The sequence below is a fragment of the Mirounga angustirostris genome, unplaced genomic scaffold (assembly GCF_029215605.1).
Source record: "Mirounga angustirostris isolate CCGP_5_RB_7025 unplaced genomic scaffold, mMirAng1.0.hap1 SCAF_12, whole genome shotgun sequence".
Classification (NCBI taxonomy): domain Eukaryota; kingdom Metazoa; phylum Chordata; class Mammalia; order Carnivora; family Phocidae; genus Mirounga; species Mirounga angustirostris.
In genome coordinates, this window is record NW_026991720.1 from 7013122 (window position 1) to 7037178 (window position 24057).

General features: G+C 51.5%; 1 protein-coding gene across 7 annotated transcripts; it reads right to left on the reverse strand.

Annotated features, from left to right (window-relative positions):
- Window positions 1-624: 624 nt before the first annotated feature.
- Window positions 625-24055, reverse strand: ZNF783 (zinc finger protein 783). Of its 7 annotated transcripts, none has more exons than XR_006788677.2 (8): window positions 17387-17645; window positions 14007-14408; window positions 13797-13923; window positions 13504-13632; window positions 6820-6948; window positions 5625-5717; window positions 2638-3763; window positions 625-959 (listed from the first exon to the last, which is right to left on the reverse strand). XR_006788677.2 is itself a non-coding variant. In XM_064575793.1 (8 exons), exons 2-8 carry the CDS (start codon window positions 19800-19802, stop codon window positions 2925-2927), a joined length of 1725 nt encoding a protein of 574 aa, XP_064431863.1. In that variant the 5' UTR covers window positions 19803-19975; window positions 23926-24055; the 3' UTR covers window positions 625-2924. The 7 variants fall into 7 exon arrangements, 6 of the variants coding, with proteins under 6 accessions (XP_064431863.1, XP_064431862.1, XP_045720053.1 ...); XM_064575793.1 differs by lacking the exon at window positions 17387-17645 and adding exons at window positions 19797-19975; window positions 23926-24055 and having other exon boundaries at window positions 625-3763; XM_064575792.1 differs by lacking the exon at window positions 17387-17645 and adding exons at window positions 19797-19975; window positions 22077-23900 and having other exon boundaries at window positions 625-3763.
- Window positions 24056-24057: the final 2 nt, after the last annotated feature.

Below are 24057 nucleotides of genomic sequence, written 5' to 3' on the forward strand. Positions count from 1 at the left end.
CCGCCCCCTCCCCCAACCCGCAGAGCCGGCTCGGCCAATCGTCAGGGCTGGCGGGAACCTCGGAAATCTTGCGGCTAAGTCCGCAGCCGAGAAAGGAGAAGGTACTGTATCGTTGACCTCAGACAGCTCCCCGTGGCCGCTGTGGCCTCGAGCGTCCCGGTGGACATCATCCCCCCGCCCCCCACCCCGCTCTCCAGCGGCCGTACGTCCCGGCCTGCTCTAGGAGCGCGGAGCGACGGATACGCCGCGGGCGAACGTGGCGTCGGCGTCGCGGCAGCCCGGGCAGGCGGCAGCTCTGCCCCGAGTGGGACCCGCCCCGCGTCCCGAAGCCGGTTCCTCATTGGCCAGTCCTGGAAACTCCGCCCCCGGCCCGCGCGCGGCGGGTCCCCGCGGCCGGGAGCCGGTTTCCCACTGGTCGGGCGAGAGGCCCCGCCCCCGCAGCGGACGCCCAGAGTGGGCGGGGCCGGCGGCCGAGGGCGTCTGGCGTCGGGGCTGCTCTCGCGCGCCGCCGCAGCCCGGAAGCCCAGGCCTGTGCGGGGCTGCGGGGCTGCGGGCCCGCCTGCTGGACGCGCTCCCCGAGAGGGCTGACTCCCGGAGAGCAGGAAGGTCATGAGCACACACTCCTTCAGTTCAACATATTTATTGAGCACCGATGAAGGCAGAGGACCGCCACCGTCACAGTGCTTAAGAGCCTTTAGCACAGGACCCCACCTTCCTTGTTTACAAATGAGGAAGCCGAGACGCAGAGCTAGGAGCGAGTCGAAGGCCAAACCAGGTTCTAGCCTCCAGGGTTCTGGAGCACCGCTCTGCTCCGGCACCACGATGCATACGTGCCAGGTAAACTCACAAGGCCTGGTCACCAGGAACCCGGCACACTGAGGGCTTTGGAAGAAATGGGACGGCCTGTGTCCAGCGATCACTCCTGGCTTGTGCCGTTGCTGGAGTACTTGCTGGAGGACCTGCGTTTACACAGGACATTAAGCATTAGAAAGGTCTAGGAACTTTGAGCCTTGAGGCATCCCCAGGAAACACCTGAGACTAGCTCTTAAAGCGAAGGGGTAAGCTCGGAGCAGCTCCATTTGCACCATATCCTGTCTGAACACTTGCTGACAGCCCAGCCCCGACTGGTGGGGCCCCTGGTGACGGTTGGGGATGCCAGAGCAGACAAGCAGAATGCACAGCAGGGGAGGGTGGCAGCTCTTCTTCCCAAGCCCAGGGGAACTTGGCTGGACTCTCACCGACTTGCATACTCACTCTTGCCCCAGAGATGATGGTAACGTTCCCATCTGCCCCCAACTCTGTTTATGACTTTGGGAGAGGGGTGAGGGTCAGAGGGGCAACAGAAGTGGCACAGCCAGGGACCCAGGCACCTGGAAGCAGGTCTGAATGCTTGCCACTTCACATAGAGCCAAGGCAAATAAGACCATCAAAATAGCCGAGGACCCAGTACTCCAGTTTTAAATCACCCAAACCAAGGGTTGGTCTCTAGGCAGCACCCGAAGTGGTGTGATTTAAGAGGCACAAGATGCTAGCTGCCATCAAGACTTCTCCAGGGGGCCTGATGCTATTGCCCGAACTTCTACGGTTTGAACCTCACTGCTTTGGTAAGAATTTGTTCCACTGAAGTACAAAGGGCTCCCTGGGGATATAGCCCAAGGGGAAAGTCTCTCCTCACTCTGCACCCAAGGGACCTTCCACTCACTCTAGAAAAGAAAGGTCCTTCCTGAGGGATTCTGACTGGGGCAAAGGGCTGGAGATGAACATGGGAGAGAAAGGGGGGGCCCTGAACTAGAAAAGAAGGACAAAAACCAGGCTTCCTATTTGGCCCACTGCCTCTAAATCTTTTATGACCCTGAAAACCCTAAGGTGAGGTAGGATGCACTGGGGTCATTACCCCCTTTGACAGGTGAGGAACATGAGGCTGGAGGTGGTTAAAAAAATCCTGGCCTAACTCTGCTACCAGCCCCAAATTCTTGAAAACCAACTGCTCCTTTAACGACAACTCAGGCCTGGTAGCTCAGGAATCCAGCTTGGCTGAACAGCCTCACCCACATTGGGATCTTCCTCTCTGCGAGGAGCTTCCTGGGCTGGGTCTGCGTCTTCCCCCATCCCTAAGGAGTTGTGCGGGGTCCAGTCCATGCAGCGTGCATACCCATAATACTGAGACCTTGGGGGAAGGGTCAGCCACTCCAGGCCTCAGTTTCCCCCTCTCAACTAATAACCAAAATCAATCACGGATGTTGGCATATTGGGAATCATTCTGGGCCAAAGAACGCATACCCAGGAAGGCACCTGATGTCCAGGGCAGCAGCCAAGCATCCTCCCACACCCGGGCTGATCTGGACAGCCCCTCTACCATCCCCACCAACAAGGAGGTGGCAGAATAATTCCTGACCCTCAGGGCTCCTGGTCCCCTTTGCAACCACACTTAACACTTACAAAAGCACTAGAAAGACTCCGTATGGAGGAAAAAAAAAGTTTCAAAATAACACAGTAGGAAACTCAAATTTCCAGTGCCTACTCTTCAGACTGTCCACTCTGCTGTGACCTGCGTGGGCAGAATCAAAACTGCAGGCCCTCCGTGTCTCTATCGCCCCCTACTGCAAGGGCCTCTATCTCCAGCCCTCTTGCTCTCACCGGAAGTCGGCATCCTCTAAGCCTTAAGGGATCCTTCCTAAGTCAGGAATGTAGAAGAGGCGGCAAAGAGTGACAAACTTAGGAAAGAGGAAATTGAGGCATCTGGTCACACACACAGTCACCAAAACGGCCGCTGCTTCCCATCTGAATGAAGAAAAGTTCTCTCCAAAGTTATCCTGGAATGAGGAACTGGCGTCAGGCACAAGGGGAAAGGCCTGAAGGTGCACAGAAGTCCTGCGGGGGGTGCCCGGGAGAGCCGGAGGGTACCCCTGCACGCTCCTGCCGGCTCAGCCCTCCTGGCTGTGGCTGGGCCGGGGCAGCGGGGGGCTCCCAGGGAGGGCGGAGGAAGCAGGGAAGTGCGGGCCGGCCTGGCCTCGGGCGTGAGTCTGCATGTGCACGGCCAGGTGGTGGTTCCGGTTGAAGGCCCGGCCGCACTGGGGGCACTGGTAGGGCCGCTCGCCAGTGTGGATGCGCTGGTGCCGGAAGAGGTCGGAGGGCCGGCGGAAGGCCTTGCCGCAGTAGGGACAGGCCGGCCAGCCCTGGCTGGTGCCCGTGTGCAGGCGCTGGTGCAGCAGCAGGCTCTTCCGCTGCTGGAAGAAGCGCAGGCACTCGCTGCAGTGGTACACCTTGCTGGTCGCCGGCCGCCGCCCCAGGCACGGACGGCCTGCCAGGGAGCGGTGGCCTCCGGGCTCCTCGGGGAGCCAGCGGATGACAGGGCCCGGCACCACCACCTCCCCCGGCTCCAGAGCGGCGTGGGCCTCCCCCCAGCCCGGGGCCGGGCTCCCCGGAGTCTCCCTGTGCTCCTCCTCCACGTGGGTCCGCTGGTGAATGGTCAGGTTAATCTTCAAGCGGAAACTCTGCCCGCAGTCAGGGCAGGGGAAGGTCCGCTCTCGCCGGCGAGGAAGGATGCGGGGCGGCTCCCCCACGGCCCCTGGCGGCCGCGGGTCCCCCGCCCGCACCCGTGGCACTCCTGCGGCATGAAGCCGGCCAGGGCCCGCGGTCCTGCTCCTGGGCCCCTTGGGCATTCTACACACGGGCTGGCTACGGGACTCCCCCAGGAAGAGCTGCTCGGGCATCATCTCGTCCTCAGATTGGGCTTCTGTCTTGATGACCACACCACCACCACCTGGAGAAAGGAATCTCCATTGATTTCGAGTGGGCCACACTAGCCCCCCACCCAGGCCACTCCCCCCAGCCCTGGCCTCCAGCACATCCCGAGCCACATCTGCACCCACCCTGCTCCTGCTTTCGCAGAGCCCTTTCTCCTGCAAGTGCTCAGAGCACACATCAGGGACCCCGTTCACTTGGCCCTACCGAGCAGGCACGGCCTCCCAACATCATCCAGTCTGTTTATTGTCACGTGGCCCAGATGTTCCAGTGGCCCATTCCTGGAGGCCAAGCTTGGGAGACAGGAGACAAAGCCGCAAAACCAGGATCCAGGGACCCGGGGGGGTCAGAGGCCAGATGTGAAAGACAACAGGTGGAGGATGCAGTGGAGACCCTGGACCCTGAGATACACTGGCCGCACAGGATCCCCAAGAATTCTGATAACATTAGTTCCCATCAATGAATGACAGTGAGCCCTGGGGCCACTGGACTAGGTAAGAAGCCTCAGGCCTGGAGGTGGCGGGTGACTTAGCCATACTCTGAGCTACTCATCCACATAACAAATCAACACTGAGCATCCACTACCTGTCTGGCACCTGCTCTCGAGGGACAGGCAGGAGGCACGAGGACCGAGGCTCCCTGGCTGGACCTCAGTGTGAGTCACACTTGACTCTGAGGTGGGACTTAGGCATAGGAACTGCCAGGACATTGGAGAGAGGGGGGCTCTGAGGCAACACAGGGGTCCCTGATGCTGGGAAGGAAGGTCCTGGCCACAGGCCCGACCTGGAACACTGTGCATTCTTCGAGATCCTTCAACTGCTATTCCCCTCTGGGCTTTTCTGGAATCAGCCCTGACTACTGGCTTCTCTGACCTCGCCCAGTGCCCAGCAGCTCAGCTGCTGCAGCCCAAGGTCTGCTCAAAGGCTGACCACGAAACTTACCCTCTATTAAAACGAAATCTTTAGCCCCTTACCAGCAATTTCTATTCTTGCTGAAGCATGAACTTAAATCCTACCCCAGGAGACTGCTGCCAACTGCTGAACCTTCTGGACCAGCACCTGATGTCAAGACCTTGGTTGGGGTTCTTACTCAGTGCAGCTTACCGGCAACCCTCACAATAACTCCAGACAGAACTTTTATTTCTATGTTGGAAATGACCCAACGGTTTGTAATTTAGTCCTCCAGCTACAGAATCAGTAAGGAGTCTATAAGAATCATTTAAATTTTGCATCTAAACCGTTGCATTCAATGGGCTACCATGGTATTCCTAAACTTAGGGATTAGTGTGGGTCTTAGGCCCTATTCCATGTGAAGGCCAAGGTTCCCAGACCTCTTCATTTGAAGCTCATCTCCAGCTTGGACTCCCACCATGCCACTACCCCAAGGTGGGCCCAGATCTCACCTCTGCCTCCCACCAAAGCCGGTACCAGGATGGAACCAGGTGAGAACTGGATCCCTTTCTATTAGGACAGAAAACCACCCCAAAGCCAGAATGGGCGATAATTGCTTTCTTTTTCCCTGCTCATCAGGGTGTAAGCTGAGTTTTGTGGCCTCTAGGCAGGGGATCTAAATTTAAACCGTAGGCCACCATGTACAAACTGCAAGACACTGGAGGTTGTGCGCCTGAGTCACTTCACAGGGTTGCGTGAGGCCTGTCACCAGACTGCAGACCTGGTGCGTACAGCTTGTGTTCAAGCAGTGCGTTCCCACCAAGCCAGACGTGATGGGGGAAAACCGGGACCTAGATGGTCTGGGTCGCCAAGAGCCCCAGGGCAACAGTACCTGGGGATGAGGAAGGAACCCCTCTGGAAGAAGCCCCTCACCAGGGCCCACTGCGCCAACTCCCAGCCCACTCCCAAGGGCCCCCTCCCATCACTTACCTGGCCCCATGCCGGGCAGGCTGTCCCCAGGAGGGGAGGTTGGAGACTCCCCACCTGAAGATTCTTCCTCCCGTTTAACCGAGGCTGGAGGCCCTGTGAGAGAGACACTGTGAGGGCCTTTCCCGACACCGGGCTCGTGCAGGACGGCACGAGCATCTCTGAGCAGACCCCGGACATGCTCGAATGCCAGCCAGGAAGAGGGGGCCCCAGGGCTCTGTCCGGAGGACTGCCCACTCCATGGCCTCCGCTTCAGAGGTGAGAGGAGAGCGGTGAAGGCCACGCCCCCAGTTCCCATCTGGGCCAGTGCTGACAGCTCCGTCACCCTGATGGACCTCCGAAGGACAGAGGGTTTGGGGAGGCCCCTGGGGCACAGTGCCAGGTCTGCAGGGGAGCAGGGACAATGAGAAGGTCCTCTCTCCTTACACACTGGCTGGGCAGCAGGGACACCGGGGAGGGAGGGAGGATCACCTCCACCCCCAGGGAGCTCATATTCATTGGGGGAGAGTCACAGAAATTACTGGAGAGAAAGCAACCCAGACTGAAAAGTCAAGCCCGTGGGAAGGAGGGGGAAGGAGGAGGCATGGGAACAGGAGAAGCCAAGCTAGCAAGGTGCAGTCTGGAGACACCACCACTCTGGATTATATGCCATGTGTTATGCCAAATGCCCTCTGAGTTATACTTCATTTTTGTAAAAGAATGGACAGGAACTTCCTTTACACACACGCAGACAGTTATCACTGGAAGGGGGACTGAAGCCACAGAGCCCCTCACGGGCCTCTAGAGAGAGGACATTTACTGAAGAAGGCACATGCCAGCACCGTGCTATAGGCATATAACAGACTGTCCGGTTAACGTGACCGTGGTCGGAAGCCTGAGGAGGCCCAGGACCCACCTCTGTGTGTCCCTCCCCTCACTCCAGCCAGGCCAGAGGGCCTGGCCCTCAGCAGGCCTCAGGGACCCACACTTTGGCTCAGACCATTTTCTCCTGCGGAAAATGCCCTTCGTTCCCAGCCCAAATCTACCCTTCCTCTAAGGCCTGTTTCAGGGGTCCCCTTCCCAGGAAGCCTGTCCAGCTCAGCCAAGCCTGGTGCCCACCATCTGTCCCACCCTCACGCTTTAGCACTCGTTCTCAGTAGCACCTGTCTGGTCCTTGCTGAGATGCTGTTCACACGGCTACCCGGTGGCCCTCACTCACCCGTGGTTGCTCTGGGTACAGTTGCTCTTGCCTCTGAGTCTTGCTGGTGCTTGGGGACCTGCCCTTCTTTTGGCTCCTCCCGGGCAGGGCTGACGGGGCTGAGGATGTGCTCTGGGTGTGGAGGGAGGCCTGGAAAATGCAACTCAGTGACACCAAGGACAACACAGAGATCCCCCCCGCCAGGGGCAGGAGCCTCTGAGGAAGGGCTGACTATAGTCACTGGGACTGACGGTGGGGGCATCAGGCCAAACACAGGCTAGTGGACTTCACTGATCCTTAGAGGCTAAAAAAGAAGGAAAAGGTACAGCACAGGAACATCTGATCGTACCAGACAAGTCATGACACAGCGGCCAAGGATGTGGTTTGTTAGGGCCTCCCAGCTCAGAACACCAGAACAGTGCCTTCCAGTCCCGAGTCCTATACCAGGCTGATGTATAAGGATCCCCTTGGAAGCACCCCAAGATTCTCATTAGTAGTTCTGGGTAGGCCTAGGAAGTATGCATTTTTTGAAAAAGATTTTATTGTATTTATTTATTTTTAGAAATTTATTAATTTGAGACACAGCGTGCGCAGGCGTGCACACACAAGCAAGAGGAAGGGCAGAGAAGGAGAAGCACACACTCCACGGAGCAGGGAGCCTGACATGGGGCTTGATCCCAGGGCCCCGGGATCATGACCTGAGCCAAAGGCAGATGCTTAACTGACTGAGCCACCCAGGAGCCCCTGGGTTTTTTTTAAAGATTTAATTTATTTGAGAGAGAGAGTGTGCAAGTGCAAGCATGAGTCGGAGGATAGAGGGACAGAGGGAGAGAGGGAGAGAGAAGCAGACTCCCTGCTGAGCATGGAGCCTGACACAGGGCTCAATCCCAGGACCCTGAGATCATGACCTGAGTCAAAGTCAGACACTTAACCGACTGAGGCACCTGGGCACCCATTAGTATACATTTTAAAAAAGCTCCCTAGGGCAAAAGAGATGAACAAAGAGTTCACAGAGTAAGAAATTTAAATGGCCCATAAACAAATAAAAAGATACTCAACCACACTCATGTAAGAGAGGTACCATTAAAAATATACTGTTGGGGTACATGGGTGGCTCAGTCTGTTGGGAGTCTGCCTTTGGCTCAGGTCATGATCCCAGAGTCCCAGGATCGAGTGCCAGAGTCCCAGGATCGACTCCCACGTCAGGCTTCCCGCTCAGCAGGGAGTCTGCTTCTCCCTCTGACCCTCCTCCCTCTCCTCCCCCCTCTCTCTCTAATTAAAAAAAAAAAGAAGAAAAAAACCCTGTTCCCGGGGTACCTGAGTGGCTCAGTCATTTATGCCTCTGCCTTCGGCTCAGGTCATGATCCCAGGGATTGAGCCCCACATTGGGCTCCTTGCTCAGTGGGGAGTCTGCTCCTCCCTATCGCTCTGCCACCCCACCCCCTCATGCTCTCTCTAATAGATAAATGAAATCTTGAAAAAAAAAAAAAGAGGATTAAACACCATGACCAAGTGGAGTGTATTCCTGGAATGCAAGGTTGGTTCAACATATGAAACTCAAACAATGGAATACACCATACTAACAGAATGAAGGGAGAACACCCCATGATCATCTCAAATGATACAGAAAAAGCATCTGACAAAATTCAACACCCTTTCTTGATAAAACCATTCAACAGACTAGACATAGAAAGAAACTATAAGATACCACTTCACGCTCATTATGATGGCTACTATTAAAAAGAAACAACAGAAAATATTAAGTGTTGGCAAGAATGTGGGGAAACGGGAACCCTTGCACACTGTTGGTGAGAATATAAAATGGTACAGTCACTGTAGAAAACAGTGTAACAGTCCTCAAAAAATTAAAAATAGAGGGTGCCTGGGTGGCTCAGTCGGTGAAGCATCTGCCTCCAGCTCAGGTCATGATCCCCGGGTCCTGGGATGGAGTCCTGCATTGGCTCTCCTGCTTCTCCCTCTGCCCCCTGCTCTTGCTCTCTATCTCAAATAAATAAATAAAATCTTTAAAAAAAATTAAAAATAGAATTACCATATGACCCAGAAATTTCACTTCTAAGTATATACTGAAAAGAACTGAAGACAGAGTCTCCAAGAGGTATTTGTATATCCATGATCATAGCAGCATTATTCACAATAGCTAAAACATGGAAACCCAAGTGTCTGTCAACAGATGAATGGATAAGCAAAATGTGGTAGGCACAGACAACAGATTATTTAGACTAAAAATAGGAAAGAAATTCTGATACCCGCTACCACACAGATGAACCTTAAGGACATCATGCTACATGAAATAAAGCCAGTCACGAAAAGACAAATGCTGTGTGATTCCACTTCTATGAGGTCCTTGGAGTAGACAAAATCATAGAGACAGAAAGTAGTACTGTGGCTGCCAGGGGCTGGGGCAGGGGACACAATGAGGGATTACTGTTTAATGAATAGAGAGTTTCAGCTCTACAGGGTGAAAGAAGTTCTGATGGGATTGCATCACATTATAATGTATTTAATACCACCAAACAGTACACCTAAAAATGGCTAAGATGGTAAATTTTATGTTATGTGTATTTGACCAGGATAAAAAAAAGAAAACAGAAATGAAATATTGATACACAGTACAACATGGATGAACCCTGAAAACACTATGCTAAGGGAAAGAAGCCAGAGTCAAAAGACCATGTATTATAAGATTCCATTTATATGAGATGTCCAGGCTGGCAAATGTATAGGTATAGTCAGGAAGACCAGTCATTGCTTAGGGTGCTGGGAAGGGGCCTCTTTCACAACATTGAGGGAGAGGCAAATGATACAACCTCCATGGAGGGCTATTTGGTGATAAATCGAAAATTTATGTGTTCATTTACCTCTGACCCAGCAGTGCAGCTTCTAGGAATCTATCCCAAAGATGCACTGGCAAAAATATGAGCTGCCTTATGCACAAAGTAGCCTCTACAGCATATTTATATCAGCAAAATACTGGAAATACCGTAAGTGTCCACCAGCAGGGACTGGTTAAACAAACTGCGATCTCACACCTTGGAACATTCCGCATCCACAAAAGTAAAGAAGGAAGGTCTGTATATATATACATATGAAGTGATCTCCAGGACAAATTGTGTAAGACAGGGATGGGGGAAAGCAAATATATCTGTTACTGATCTTTTCGAAAGGAAACACCGGAAGTATAAACAAGACACTAATAAAAATGGTTATCTATAGGGACAAGGACGGGACAAGAATGGAAATAAGACTTCCCTCAATGTATCCTGTTAAACCATTTTGACTTTGCAAACGTAACATGCCGTACATATTCAATGAAAAGGTAAAAAGAACCATTTCTAAACATCTAAAAATAGGGGTGCCTGGGTGGCTCAGTCGTTAAGCGTCTGCCTTTGGCTCAGGTCATGATCCCGGGGTCCTGAGATCAAGCCCCATGTAAGGCTCTCTGCTCAGCGGGGAGTATGCTTCTCCCTCTCCCTCTGCCCCTACCCCTACTCGTGGTTTCTCTCTCTCTCAAATAAATACATAAAATCTTTTAAAAATAAATAATAAAATAAAAAATCTAAAAATATATAGAAATAAATGAACTTAACTGTGTATCAAGTTGGTGACATAACCCTATAGAGAAAATAATTATTTCAAGTGACTTAAAAGGCATTACTTTGTCTATAAGTCCTGAATGGAATACGTTCGGAGGACAAAAAGAACTGCAGGGCGCCTGGGTGGCTTACTTGGTTAAGCGACTGCCTTCGGCTCAGGTCATGATCCTGGAGTCCCTGGATCGAGTCCCGCATCGGGCTCCCTACTCGACAGGGAGTCTGCTTCTCCCTCTGACCCTAACCCCTCTCATGTGCTCCCTCTCACTCTCTCTCAAATAAATAAAATCTTAAAAAAAAAAAAAAAAACCTGCAAAAAATCTCAGCCTTCATTCAAAAGTCTAATTGTTTAAGATTTCCATGTAAAAAGAAAGTGATATTCAAGTATAAGAAGAAAGAACATTAAATTTGAATGAGAAATATCACTATGAGCTCATGATTTTTTCCTTTTCAAAAACACATATTTTCTCAAAAAAAAAATACATATTTTCTGAAAAACCTAGAAGTAATGTCAAAAATTAGCAACTACTGGCACTCATATTGTGGTCTCCAGATATCATTTGTCACTGAAAGGAATCAAAACTCCTTGGAGAAATTTGCATTCTAGGTCTGGGGCAGGAAATACACTAGATGATTCTAGAACATTTTATGGTATCTGAAAGCCACTGAATTCACATCAAAGTGACCTAAGAGCCAACTTGAAAGGGCTCCCACGAGCTAAAGATGGGACAATTTAAGCACAAAAAATAATGGCTGCAAACGATTGGCATATATAAAATATTCAACAGTCTCTAAAGTCATTAAAAAGTAAAAAAAAAAAAAAAGGAACACTATATCAAAAACTAATGATGTAATGTATGGTGATTAACATAACCTAATAAAAAAAAAAAGCCCAAGTATTGGTCACCTTTGAAGGCTCCTAAGGCAGTAACTCTTCACTCTGAAAACAGATGAAGGAAAAGAATTAAGCTTCTATCCTGCCTTTTCTGTACAGACTATATTTCAGGGAAACTAAGAGTTGATTAGGGAAATTATTCTTTATAAAAGAATTTCAGCTATGCAGTGCATACGTATGACAGACTCTCACTATTTTGCAACCCCTAATGGAATAACAAATCTGGGCAACACTGGGCAATGACTACTGAGAAGGTGACGGGGAGCAGAACAGAAGGATCGAGCTCAGGATCAGCAGAAGGCAGGCGGACGGAGCCTCCGTGCCTTGTGCCATGGCCTGGCAGGGAGTACACGGCACCACCTCTGAAGCCATGCTGCCCATAAGGTTGAAACTGGATCTAAAGAAGCCTCCTGAGCTACCAGTTTATAGGAAATGCAAGCAACAGAAGAACAATAAATGACACCAAATCCAGAATACAGGAAAGGATGGCATTTAAAAAGATAAATGACATTATGGGGCGCCTGGGTGGCTCAGTCGTTAAGCGTCTGCCTTCAGCTCAGGTCATGATCCCAGGGTCCTGGGATCGAGCCCGATGTCGGGCTCCTTGCTCAGCGGGGAGCCGGCTTCTCCCTCTGCCTGCCCCTCTCCCTGCTTGTGCTCGCTCGCTCTCTGATATAAATAAATAAAATCTTAAAAAAAAAAAAAGATAAATGACGTTAGAATGTCAACAAAGAAATGATACTAAAGAGGGGGAGGTGAGGATGGTCCATCAACCAAGGAGCGGAGCAAGAGAATGTGGTAACGTGTGTATCCACAGAGGTCCTGACACAGGCCACAAGGTGGGTAAGCCTGGAGTGCGCGCTCAGTGAAAGAAGGCAGTCACTAAAGGTCCCACACAGTAGGACTCTATTTCCGTGAAATGCCCAGAAGAGGCAAATCTAAGACACAGAGAGGAGATGAGAAGTTGCCTAGGGCTGGGGAGCAGGGGGAAGGAAACAGGAAATTAACACCCACAAGTACAGATTTCTCTTTGGTGGGCGAGGAAAGTTCAGATTGTGGTGATGGTCACTAAACTGTGAAGAGAGTAAAAACAATGAGCCGTATACTCTAATCCAGGAATTGGCTGGTATGTTAACTCTATCACAATAAGGCTGTTAAATGCGGGATAGGGGGAAGCTTTCACGGGCTTTTTAACAGACTTTTTTTTTTTTTTAAGATTTTATTTATTTATTTGAGAGAGAGAATGAGAGAGAGAGCACATGAGAGGGGGGAGGGTCAGAGGGAGAAGCAGACCCCCTGCCGAGCAGGGAGCCCGATGCAGGACTCCATCCCGGGACTCCAGGATCATGACCTGAGCCGAAGGCAGTCGCTTAACCAACTGAGCCACCCAGGCGCCCTTTAACAGACTTTTTATAAATCGAATGCAACAGGTGGACGTCGGTGTCCCAGCATTAGGGGACCCAACACCTACAGAAAACAGTTTTGAGATAATCAGCAGGGAAAAGAGAACATGGACTCGGGATGAGGTATTAATCTGCTGGGTGTGACACTGGTATTTCGGTTACGTTCAGAGAAAAGGAAGAGACAGAGGAAGCCAACGTGGCGACTCCTGATCACTGCTCCACGTGTGCGACGGTCACTTGGAGGTTTGCTGGACGGACTTTTCTCCCTACTTCCGTTTATTTTCTTAAATTTTATTTAAAAAAAAAAAAGAGCCTCCCAGACGACTCTGATGTGCTGTCAACTCCGGACCCACTGTCCCTTACCACACCAGCTCTGGGGACGAAGTCGGGGCCGCTCCTCCGAGAGGGCCGTTTCCACAAAGGGAAGCCAGTTCACGACAGGCCTTAGAGCCGCGGGTTCACGTCAGGGAGCAGAGGTGGGAGAGGCAAGCAAGAGAGGCAGCAATTTGCTGCGTGAGCAGGGTCACCCGCTTACACAGCACTCGGCAAGTCCGCGCTTGACGTCCGCCGTGTCCCGGAGTCCGCACAACACCCAACCACACGATGCCAGTCCCGCCGGCCCATCACTCAGAAGCAGACACCGTGCGGCTCTAAGACAAAAGCTCCTAGGCCCGCCTAGGACACAGTGGGCCCCACTTCGCGTTCAGGGCCTGTGCCCCTTCCTGGACTCACAGCACGTCTGGAAAGCCCAGGAGAGCAGTGTGCCCCACTCATTCCCCATCTCGCTCCCACTCACCAGGGCTTGGCCTCCTTGGGCGTGCCGCCTCCCTCTTACTTCCCTCCTCCTGGCCCCACGGGCCTTCAGGACAAGGCTCCTCTCCCCTCTCCATCCGGGTCAGGATGTCTGGTTTGGCGATGGCATAATCTGCATACAGAACAGAAGGGGACCTGCGTCAAGACTGGACACCCGCCACCCAGCTGCCCACAGAGCTGGAGAGACGTGAGAAGAACACAAGTCAAAGCAAAGACACAGACTGCTGGAGGCCAATCTGCGGACACAGACCCAGATCCCCACCTACGCAGCCTTACCCAGGGACACCAGCGTCTCGTAGTTGCCCCGCATCACGTGCTTGTAGAGCTCCTTCTGCCAATTATCCAGCTTGCCCCACTCCGGCTCAGAGAAATACACGGCCACGTCATCAAAGGTCACGGGCACCTGGAACAGTGTCGCGCATGCTCACCCACACGCTTACAGGCACAGTCCCTCGGGCTGTCCCACCCCAGGTGCCCGAGGGATACCTTGGGGACCTCCCCCTTGCTGCCCGGGGGCAGGCGCAGGATCCAGAAATTTCGGTTCCTCAGCAGGTTCTCCATGTTCTCCAGCCGCCTCTGCAGCAGCCCGTACTCCTGCAGCAGGGTCCCCAGCACGGCCCACTTGCCCTCCAGCTGGTTCCCGAACTCCACGGCCGTCTTCTCGCAGTCCGCCAGCTTCTTCTCGGCCGTCCCCGTCCGCCCTTCTAGAGAAAGCAGGCGGGCCAGGCAGGAGTCCACCTTCTTCTCCAAGGCCTGGATGGCGGCCACCACCGTCCACAGTGTGATCTCCGTGGAGTACAGGTAAGAGTTCTTCTCAGCAGCTGGTGGGGGTGACAAAGAAGGTGTCGAAGGGCTTTCGTCCTCTGTCTGCTTGTCCCTCTCTGGAGCCTGTCCACAAGAAGAAAAAGGGGAGATGGTATCAGAATGACACCATCAAAATGTGTACTTCACAAAGCCTCACAGTGACCCCTGCCCAGGGAAAGCCCCAGCCAGGATCCTACGGGACAGTCAGGCAGGTGTGGGAGGGAGGCAGGGACATCAGTGAGCGACAGGCAACACTGGCTGGACCAAGGAATTAGCAAGTGGAAAACGGGAGGAAACACATGGCCAAAGACAGAAAGCATCTGCGGTTCTCAGGTGGCTTCCATCTTGGATCTTAGTCTCCTCCTCCTCTGCAAATGAAGGGACAGGCTTGGAAGTACAGAGAACATGAGATCTGCTGCCAGAGAGCCCAGGTCCAAGCAGCAACCCCGCCACTCCCCAGCTGGCTGACTTTGGGCAAGGTTTTTCACACAGCTTTCAACTTCACTTCCACATCTAGAAAATGGTACTCACATGAGAAGATTGTGGGAATGAATGACACAATCTTTGTTGAAAGCACAATGTCTAGCATGTGGTAAATACTCAATGCACACAAGCCCCATGTTGATTCAGCTAAGATGATAATGATAAGGATGTTGACGATACTGCTGGTGATGGTTCAGGCTCAGGGATGCAGCAAGAAGCAGTTCCCATGGGCTTTTTTCCTCCACCTTTTTCATTCCATTGTCCTTTGGCACCTTGGAAAGAGCTTCTAGAGTGCCTCAACTCACCCTGGTGCCTGATGCATGAGCCGGAGCATGTGCAACAGCCCAGTCCCAGTACCTCGTGCTAAAAGCCTTGCTGGGGGGCGCCTGGGTGGCTCAGTTGGTTAAGCGTCTGCTTTGGCTCAGGTCATGATCCCAGAGTCCCGGGATCAAGTCCCGTGTCAGACTCCCTACTCAGCTGGGAGTCTGCTTCTCCCTCTCCTCCCTGCTTGTGCTCTTTCTTGCTATTTGTCTCTCTCTCTCAAATAAATAAATAAAATCTTTTTTTTTAATTTATTTATTTGAGAGAGAGAATGAGATAGAGAGAGCATGAGAGGGGGGAGGGTCAGAGGGAGAAGCAGACTCCCTGCTGAGCAGGGAGCCCGATGTGGGACTCGATCCCAGGACTCCAGGATCATGACCTGAGCCAAAGGCAGTTGCTTAACCAACTGAGCCACCCAGGCGCCCTAAATAAAATCTTAAAAAAGAAAGAAGAAGAAAAGAATCCAGGACGATTCCATGCATCTGCCTGGGTTTCGGTTTGTTTCCCCCAGAACATAAGTTCCCCGAGGGTGTGTGTGATTCGCTGTTGTATTCCCAGCTTCTAAAAGAGTGCCTCTCTCACTGCAGATGCTCAATGAATACCTACTAAATGAATGAATGACCACACAATTAAACAACCTTCATTCAGTAACAACTACTGACCACCTGCCATTGTAAAGGTGCAATGGGGGAATGCAAAAAAAAAATTATGTGGGGGCGCCTGGGTGGCTCAGTCGTTAAGCGTCTGCCTTTGGCTCAGGTCACGATCCCAGGGTCCGGGGATCAAGCCCCGCATCGGGCTCCCTGCTCCGCGGGAAGCCTGCTTCTCCCTCTCCCACTCCCCCTGCTTGTGTTCCCTCTCTTGCTGTGTCTCTGTCAAATAAAATCTTAAAAAAAAAAAAGTTATGTGGTTCTTCCTTCTCCAGGAGAAAAATTCTGTATAGAAAGAGTTGGGGGCAAATCCGTCCTGTTTGACTCTCGGGTACTGTAAGATGGTAGAGGGAAAGGAGTGAGCGGATAGAAATGGTCAGAAAAAGTTCTGAGGGAGTGGCTCCGGGTTCGGTGGGAGCTGGTGATGTCACCACCACAGTTACAGAGATGTCTTGGAGGGTATTCCCGGGGGGGAAAGGGCCACAAACCACAGTATTCCCACCCCTTTTCTCTCCCTTGCACTCAGGGACTCCTAAGGGAAGCACCAAACTCATTAATGAAAGGAGAGGGAGGGGAAGCTCCTACTTTAAAAGGATCCACAAAAATCAAGGTTTCAAAAACTTCACTAAGTGGCGCCTGGGTGGCTCAGTTGGTTAAGCGACTGCCTTCGGCTCAGGTCATGATCCTGGAGTCCCGGGATCGAGTCCCGCATCGGGCTCCCTGCTCAGCAGGGCGTCTGCTTCTCCCTCTGACCCTCTTCTGTCTTGTGTTGTCTCTCATTCTCTCTTTCTCAAATAAATAAAAATAAAATCTTTAAAAAAAAAAAACTTCACTAAGAGGTATTAATAATAGTAGAAGCCACTTACTGCATTCTGTTTGCAAGAGATTTTCTGGTGTGTCAAAAATAGTCAGAGGATTCTTTTCTCCGAATTGGGCATACTGCACATTACCGACCAACATTCCAAAATAATCCAAATAATCTAATTCAACATGCTAAACTAATCTTTAAAAAAAAAAAATCTACCTACCATCCCTCTCATAGACAGCATTCCATACCTTTCTCTTAGGTAAAAGTAGAACCCTGGGTACCTTCACGGGGGTGGAATTCCAAAATTCTGGCCTAGACGTCGGACTACGGCCTCGACTAGGTGAGTGACCTTGGGCCGGTCCCTTCCCTGAGCCTCAGACTCGGGTTGTCAGAACCGCACGGGGCTGGGCGACCCTGTCCTCCCTGCGTGCCACCAACCAGACAATGGACGGGGGGAAACAGCCACTCGGTTTCGATGCAAGGCCTGTCATCTGAAGTGTTGCGAGGAAGCCCGGCCTGTCCCCCGCCGTCGGGGCCGCCCCGCCGCCCCCGCCGCCCCGCCTGCCGTTTGGGCCGCCCGGTCGGCCGGCCCGAAAGCCCGGCCCGGACACGAGACCGGGCTGGCGGGGCGGACCGAGCTGGCACGACGCGGCAGGCGCCAGCCTGGGCGGGGGCGGCGGGCCGGGAGGCCGCGCGGCGGGGCCGCTCCACGCCGGCGGGGAGGAGACCCTCGCGGGCCCTGGCGGCGGCGGCGGCGGCGGCCCCGGCCCGTCTGGGCGTCCGCGGGCCGGCGCGCTTACCCGGGCGGGCGCCGCTCCGGCCATGGCTGCCCGCGTCCCTCTCTCGGCGGCTCTCCTCGGCCTGGCCGGTCGGGCCTGGCGCGGCGCGCAGGCGGCGGCGGAGGCGGAGCGGAGCCGCCCAGCCTCGGAGCTCCTGCCGGGCGGCCGCGAGCTGCGTCCGAGCCACGTGCCCCGTCGGCCCTTTAAACAAGAGCTGCGCTCGCGGCCGGGCCCGAGGGTGCGCACAGCGCCCCCTGCAGCCCGAAGGACCGCACGCCCGCGGCCCGCGGCCTTCCGCGCGCGCCCCCCACCCTGGCGGCCTCGGGGTCACCCGTGGGGAGGCCGGCCGCCCCCCCTGGCCTGGGCCGCGGGACTGGACGCCGGCGGCGGGCTCCCCGCGGGCCCCGTGCAGGGGCAGCTTGCTGGGCCCAGCCCTGGCCCCTGCCCCCACCCCCCACCCCAGGACGTTAGGGCCCCAGCGTCCCACTTGGGAGAATCGAGTCCAGGAGCTAATGAAGCAGCCGTGCAGGACACTAAGAAAATGTGGGAGTTCCCCTCTGTGTGGGAGAAGAAGGGCAGTCCTTGCCGGGGAATCTAAAATATATGTAGATTTACCGGCTTAACGCCTCTAAAGGACCCAAAGTGACTTAGTTTGGGTATACACGATATGCCCGGCGGTGGGGTAGGATGGGACAGATAAAGGTTTTAAAACTACTTGTTGGGGCGCCTGGGTGGCTCAGTCGGTTAAGCGGCTGCCTTCGGCTCAGGTCATGATCTTAGGGTCCTGGCACCGAGCCCCACATGGGACTCCCCGCTCAAGAGGAAGTCTGCTTCTCCCTCTCCTCCCTGCTTGTGCTCTCGCTCGCTCGCTCCCTCTCAAATAAATAAAATCTTAAAAAGTAAATAAAACCACTTGTTTAGTTTTCCAGAACAAATACACCTCAGGAAAAATTTATTTCATTAAAAACAAAAAAAACCTCTCTCCCCCTTCCCCAAAACCTCTTTGGGAATCCTGGGTCTCCTCCTCCTTCCCTGGGGGATCTACTTCCCCAGCAGACACTCTGCTCAGGGATGCTTGGCAGAGTCCTCTGGAGCCTTCTATGCCACACCCAGTCTCCACTCGCCCACCAGCCACCAGGCGGGGACCTTCTGTAGCTTTGGCTCCAGGCTGGGAGTGCAGCAAGAGTAAATCCAACACTTAATTCAGACCTTCACACATCTCGAATAAACCACTCAAGCTGGGACCCAACTTACTCATCTGTAACCCAAGAGCCTTACTTTGGAAAACCAGAGTTAACCACTGAATATAAAGTAAAACGTACTAAGTTTTATCTTCTATCTTTTCTGCATTTCTGTTCATCCTAGTCTTAAGAGCCTAGAGCCTACAAACTCTTCCCAGGAGAAATTATTCTGCAGTTTCTCCTTTTTAGTATTTTCTCTTTTTGGAGGAAGGGAAGAAAATTATTAGCCCATATATTTGATGCAAGCAAAAGCGTGGTCAAATGACATATAATAAACTGATACCTTCTCCAAGTAAGGTGCACCCTAGTCTTTAGGGCAAGCTTAGAAAGTTTACTTTAAGAAATACAATCAATATATAGCATCATTCACTATGGAGATCTTTGTTGCGAATAACCCAGGGCACCTGGGTGGCTCAGTTGGTTAAGCGACTGCCTTCAGCTCAGGTCATGATCCTGGAGTCCCAGGATCGAGTCCCGCATCGGGCTCCCTGCTCAGCAGGGAGTCTGCTTCTCCCTCTGACCCTCCCCCCTTCTCATGCTCTCTTTATCTCATTGTCTCTCTCAAATAAATAAAATCTTAAAAAAAAAGAAAGAAAATAACCCAACCTAATAACTTGCAAATGTGTGCTGAAAGCATTAAGAGCATCCTTAGGATCTCTGGGGGGTCGATCAGACCAAAATATTAAGGATTATAAAATACTGGTTAAGTTGTGAGCTTATAAGATTTAATGCCCAGTGCAAAGAGTCTGGAAAAAGGATTGGAGAGGAAGAAAACATTAGTATTTAACAAGCTCTGTTCAGGGGAGAGTGCTCTAATTTTTGACAGCTGTCTTAGATTTTTTAGACAGTTTTTGTAAGTCAGTGGTACTCAGACTTCAGTGTGCATCATGCTCCCCTGGTGTGCTGGTTACAACACAGACTGCAGGGCACCTGTATCAGAGTGTCCAGGTCTGAGGCTGGAGGGGGTGGCAGTGGCCAGAATTTGCATTTCTAACTAGTTCCCAGGTGATGCTGATTCTACCGGCATGGTGATCACACTGAGAAACACTGTGTTCATCAGGTTCCTACAGCTGCCTCCCATTCCCATGCTCTGATTTTATATTTTAAACAAAAAGCACAAAACCTTTACACCACGATGTGGTTTGCTGAGCAGACCAGCCTGGTGTAGCTCGAATATAAACTACAATTACCTGCATCCTTATTTATTAATGTTTCCTGTGTTTGCTCTTTTTCCGGTAAGACCTCCTGAGCCTGAATACCTCTCGGTGGGCTGACACTGGATTTCCAAAGTGGAGGCGCAGACCCTGGAGGAACAGGAGTGACTCCACCAAGGTGCAGGTCACTGAAACAGCCCATCATCAAGCCTCTCCTGCAGAAGGTAGTATCATTAGAAGTTCAGGGTCAAAAAAACACCACCTAGGGTCACTCAAGTGGGATCAAAATATTAAAGCACTAGTGTCCCCACCAGCACATTCTCAGCCAAGAGATAGGGGCAGCTCAGAGAAAGAATGCCTAGGACACCCCTCCAACCAATTTCCAGGCATGTAATTTAGATTAGAAAGTGGACCCACCCAGAATTATAAAGCATTAGGAAGGGAAGTCTTAGCAGAGGAAGACCAGAAGTATAACCAAGTCCCTCTTCCTCCATGGAGCTTTTCCTAGTTCAGACAATCCTGAGCTCCTTATTCTGTGAATACCCATTATACATGTTCATTCAACAAATAAGGTGAGCATCTATGTGCAAAGCCCCAGTATGCAGAGCTGTGGAGTCTGGTCCCTGTTCAAAAAGCATCACATCCTGTTGATTCTGCCTTGGCGGTCTTGTCCATCCATCCTTGTCCGTGGCTCTCTTCCCACTGCAGCTGCACCCAATCAAGTACTCATTGGCTCTTGTTGGTCTCACTCAGAAACCTCCGAATATCCCCCATCCCAACCAAAAACAAACAAAAAACCCCACATGATCGAACTCTCATTAGGTTACTATTCCCAAATCACAGCTAGAATCAGGTCACCCTTTTGCTCAAACTCTCAGCTCCCCATTACTAACTCAATAAAACCCAAACTCCTTAGCCTGATCGCAATCTCTTTCCAACCACATCCCCCACTACGCCCCTTCTTGCATCCTATCCTCCAGCCAAATCAAATGAATTATTTGTATATGCCCCACGTCTCCTCTCTTGCTCTTGTTGCTCCAACTACAATGTCCTTCTTCCCATCCTTCCCATCCTTAAAGGTCCAGTTCAAAAGTCACCTCTCATAGTCTTCCCCAACAACTCACAATTAAATTTAATTGTTCTCTGAATTTCGACCTGTTTAGCCTCACTTGGGACATGTAATTTTCTAATTGTATTAGATTCCCTTAACAGCCTGTAAACCCAAGAGAAAGATCTCGGATTTAACCATGTACTCCTCCGTAGACCTTGCACGTGGGGGTTACTCAGATACTTGTGAGTGCACACACACTCAAACAGAATGGAATCTTCCACTAGTCTGGGAAAGGGTTATGCAAACGTGCAGCACAGGGAAGAAATGGATTTTGATAGAATATAAATTCAACTAGGGCAAAGATCTGTTTTGTACACCTATGTATCCCAAGTATTTAAAACAGTGCCTAGGGGGCTGCCCGGGTGGCTCAGTTGTTAAGTGTTTGCTCAGGTCATGATTTCAGGGTCCTGGGATCGAGCCCCGCATCAGGATCCCTGCTCAGCGGGAAGCCTGCTTCTCCCTCTCCCACTCCCCGTGCTTGTGTTCCCTCTCTTACTGTCTCTGTCAAATAAATAAATAAAATCTTTAAATAAAATAAAAAACAAACAGTGCCTAGGTATCAGGTGTTTGATAATTTGTTGAATAAAAAAGACAAATGAGGGAAGCTTTCACAGAGGGCGTTTATAAACTGAGCAGTGAAAAAACAGAATTTGGCTCACAGAGAAGGGAGTTCCTGGAAAATGGAAAGCATGGCTTGTTCACTAAAGAGCAGGAAGCCCAACGTGGCAGCAGCACAGATAATTTAGAGACTGAAAGGTCAAGAAATTCGGAGCAGGTTAGGTGTCAAAGTGTAAGTTCTATACTAAAAAGCTTGCTCAGGGGCGCCTGGGTGGCTCAGTCGTTACGCGTCTGCCTTCGGCTCAGGTCATGGTCCCAGGGTCCTGGGATCGAGCCCCGCATCAGGCTCCTTGCTCCGCGGGAAGCCTGCTTCTCCCTCTCCCGCTCCCCCTGCTTCTCCCTCTCCCGCTCCCCCTGCTTGTGTTCCCTCTCACTGTATCTGTCAAATAAAACCTTTAAAATAAATATAAATAAAATAAAAAGCTTGCTCTTTACCAGTAGCCAGTCACATCCTTATAAGTCTTGGAGGAAAGCCCATGTCCAATTCGTATGCCAGGACATTAACTCTGCTAGCAAAAAGGATGTGGTTAAGGGTAGGAGAGCAGTTAGGTTATTGGAGTTTAGGTGGGCAATGATCAGGACCCTACCTATAGGAACAGGAAGAAGCACAGATCAGAGTCACTGATGTTTGGCATTGAATTCTTCCTCATGTGTTGATTTAATCTTTCTAGTTTGATCATCCCTGTCCTTCACATAGCTCCATTTCCTGTTTCCTTCGCAGCACCTAGCAGAGCTGGCGTTTGATGGACAGCTGAAGCAGGCAAGAGGTTGTTTGTTCTCTCTCAAGAAGGTATTTCTGTGAACAGAGACTGACCTGGAAATCTGGTTAAAATCTTGATTCTGGGGCACCTGGGTGGCTCAGGTGGTTAAGCATCTGCCTTCAGCTCAGGTCATGGTCCTGGGGTGGAGCCCCACGTTGGGCTCCCAGCTTGGTGGGGAGTCCGCTTCTTCCCCTGCCTCTCCCCGCTGCTCCTGCTCTCCTCACTCACGCACACTCTCTGCTCTCTCTTGAGTAAAAGTTTTTAAAAAAAATCAGTGGGTCTGAGTCTGCGTTTCCACCAAGCTCCCAAGATATGCCAATGCTGCTGGCACAGGGTCCACACTCTGGGTAACAAGGACTCAGAATCCAGCCTGGACCCAAAGCGCCTGATTGCGGTCAACCAGAAGCAACAGCATCCATGGTCAAGTGTGCGGGATCTGAAGCAAGATGGCCTGGAGTCCCAGCTACCTCCACCTGGTACTTCAGCTCTCAGCATGCTTCCCATATCTTATGTGTAAAATGGAGTATAATCATACCCACCACATAGGGTTATGTGAGGATTAAGTTCATTTTAAAAAGAGTGTCTCACACATTGAGTGCTCAGTAATTATTAGCCATTATTACTATGGTCCAATTGCCTAATTCAATTATTCTCTTGCCTCAAGGAAAACAACATTGCCAGAGAACCAGAATCCTACCCTGTATTTCGTGTTTCTCCCCACAATGCAAGACAGACTGGTCACAGGATAACACTCAATTGGGGGGGGTGCCTGCGTGGCTCAGTCGGTTGGGCATCCTGCTCTTGGTTTTGGCTCAGGTCGTGAGATGAGCCCTATGTCGGGCTCCACACTCGGCACAGTGTTTGCTTGAGATTCTTTCTCCCTCTTCCTCACACCTTCCCCCCACACATGCTCTCTAAATACATACATACACACATATATATACATGTACTACTCAGTTGGGACGTAAAAATAATCAAGGATGGGGTACAGCGGAATCTATGGTGCAAAAGATTGAGGGTAGGAGGGCGCCTGGGTGGCTCAGTTGGTTAAGCGACTGCCTTCAGCTCAGGTCATGATCCTGGAGTCCCGGGATCGAGTCCCGCATCGGGCTCCCTGCTCGGCAGGGAGTCTGCTTCTCCCTCTGACCCTCCTCCCTCTCATGCTCTCTGTCTCTCATTCTCTCTCTCTCAAATAAATAAATAAAAATCTTTAAAAATAAAAAAAAATTAAAAAAAAAAAAGATTGAGGGTAGGAGACTGTAGAAGGAATTTCGGAGATTAGCTCCTTCGGTTTTCCCACATCTGGTGAAGCCGAACACCTCAGCTGAGCAGGGCGCCTGCCCTACGACTTCCATGTTCAGTTGCTACACCAAGACAACCCATACATTACAGTGACCCGTTTATTTTTATCTATTTATTTTATTAATCCTTTTTATTCCCATATCCCACTCACTGCTCCCACAGGCAACCCTAATGCCTTTAAGGTATAACTTTGGGTTTCTACATGTTCTCGCCAAATGTTTTGTTTTGCATATGTGCATTTTTAATGTACATAAATAGTACTGACATAGATCTCATTCAATCTCTTGTATTTTCCCACTCAGCATTATATGCTTCTCTAAGCCAATATCCCTAAGTGCTACTCAGTAGTCCCAGTGCACCTACCATAGCTTACCTGCCCTATCTTCCCACCATCTCCAACGACCAACACCCAGACTGCCTGCAGCCCTCGACCACCACACACAGGGTCCCAGGAATACTCTCATACATGCCCTCTGCTCGTCTGTCCTAAATTTAAGTAAAAATG

What these genes read in the sequence shown, in the direction of transcription:
- ZNF783 (XM_045864096.2), bottom strand. Translation starts at nt 17,410, where the DNA reads ATGGCCGGAGCGGCGCCCGCCCGG. An exon ending in CCGGAGCGGCGCCCGCCCGG is followed by an intron (nt 14,409 to 17,386) that starts GTAAGCGCGCCG and finishes TCTTGTGGACAG; the next exon opens with GCTCCAGAGAGGGACAAGCA. An exon ending in GCAAGGGGGAGGTCCCCAAG is followed by an intron (nt 13,924 to 14,006) that starts GTATCCCTCGGG and finishes ACACTGTTCCAG; the next exon opens with GTGCCCGTGACCTTTGATGA.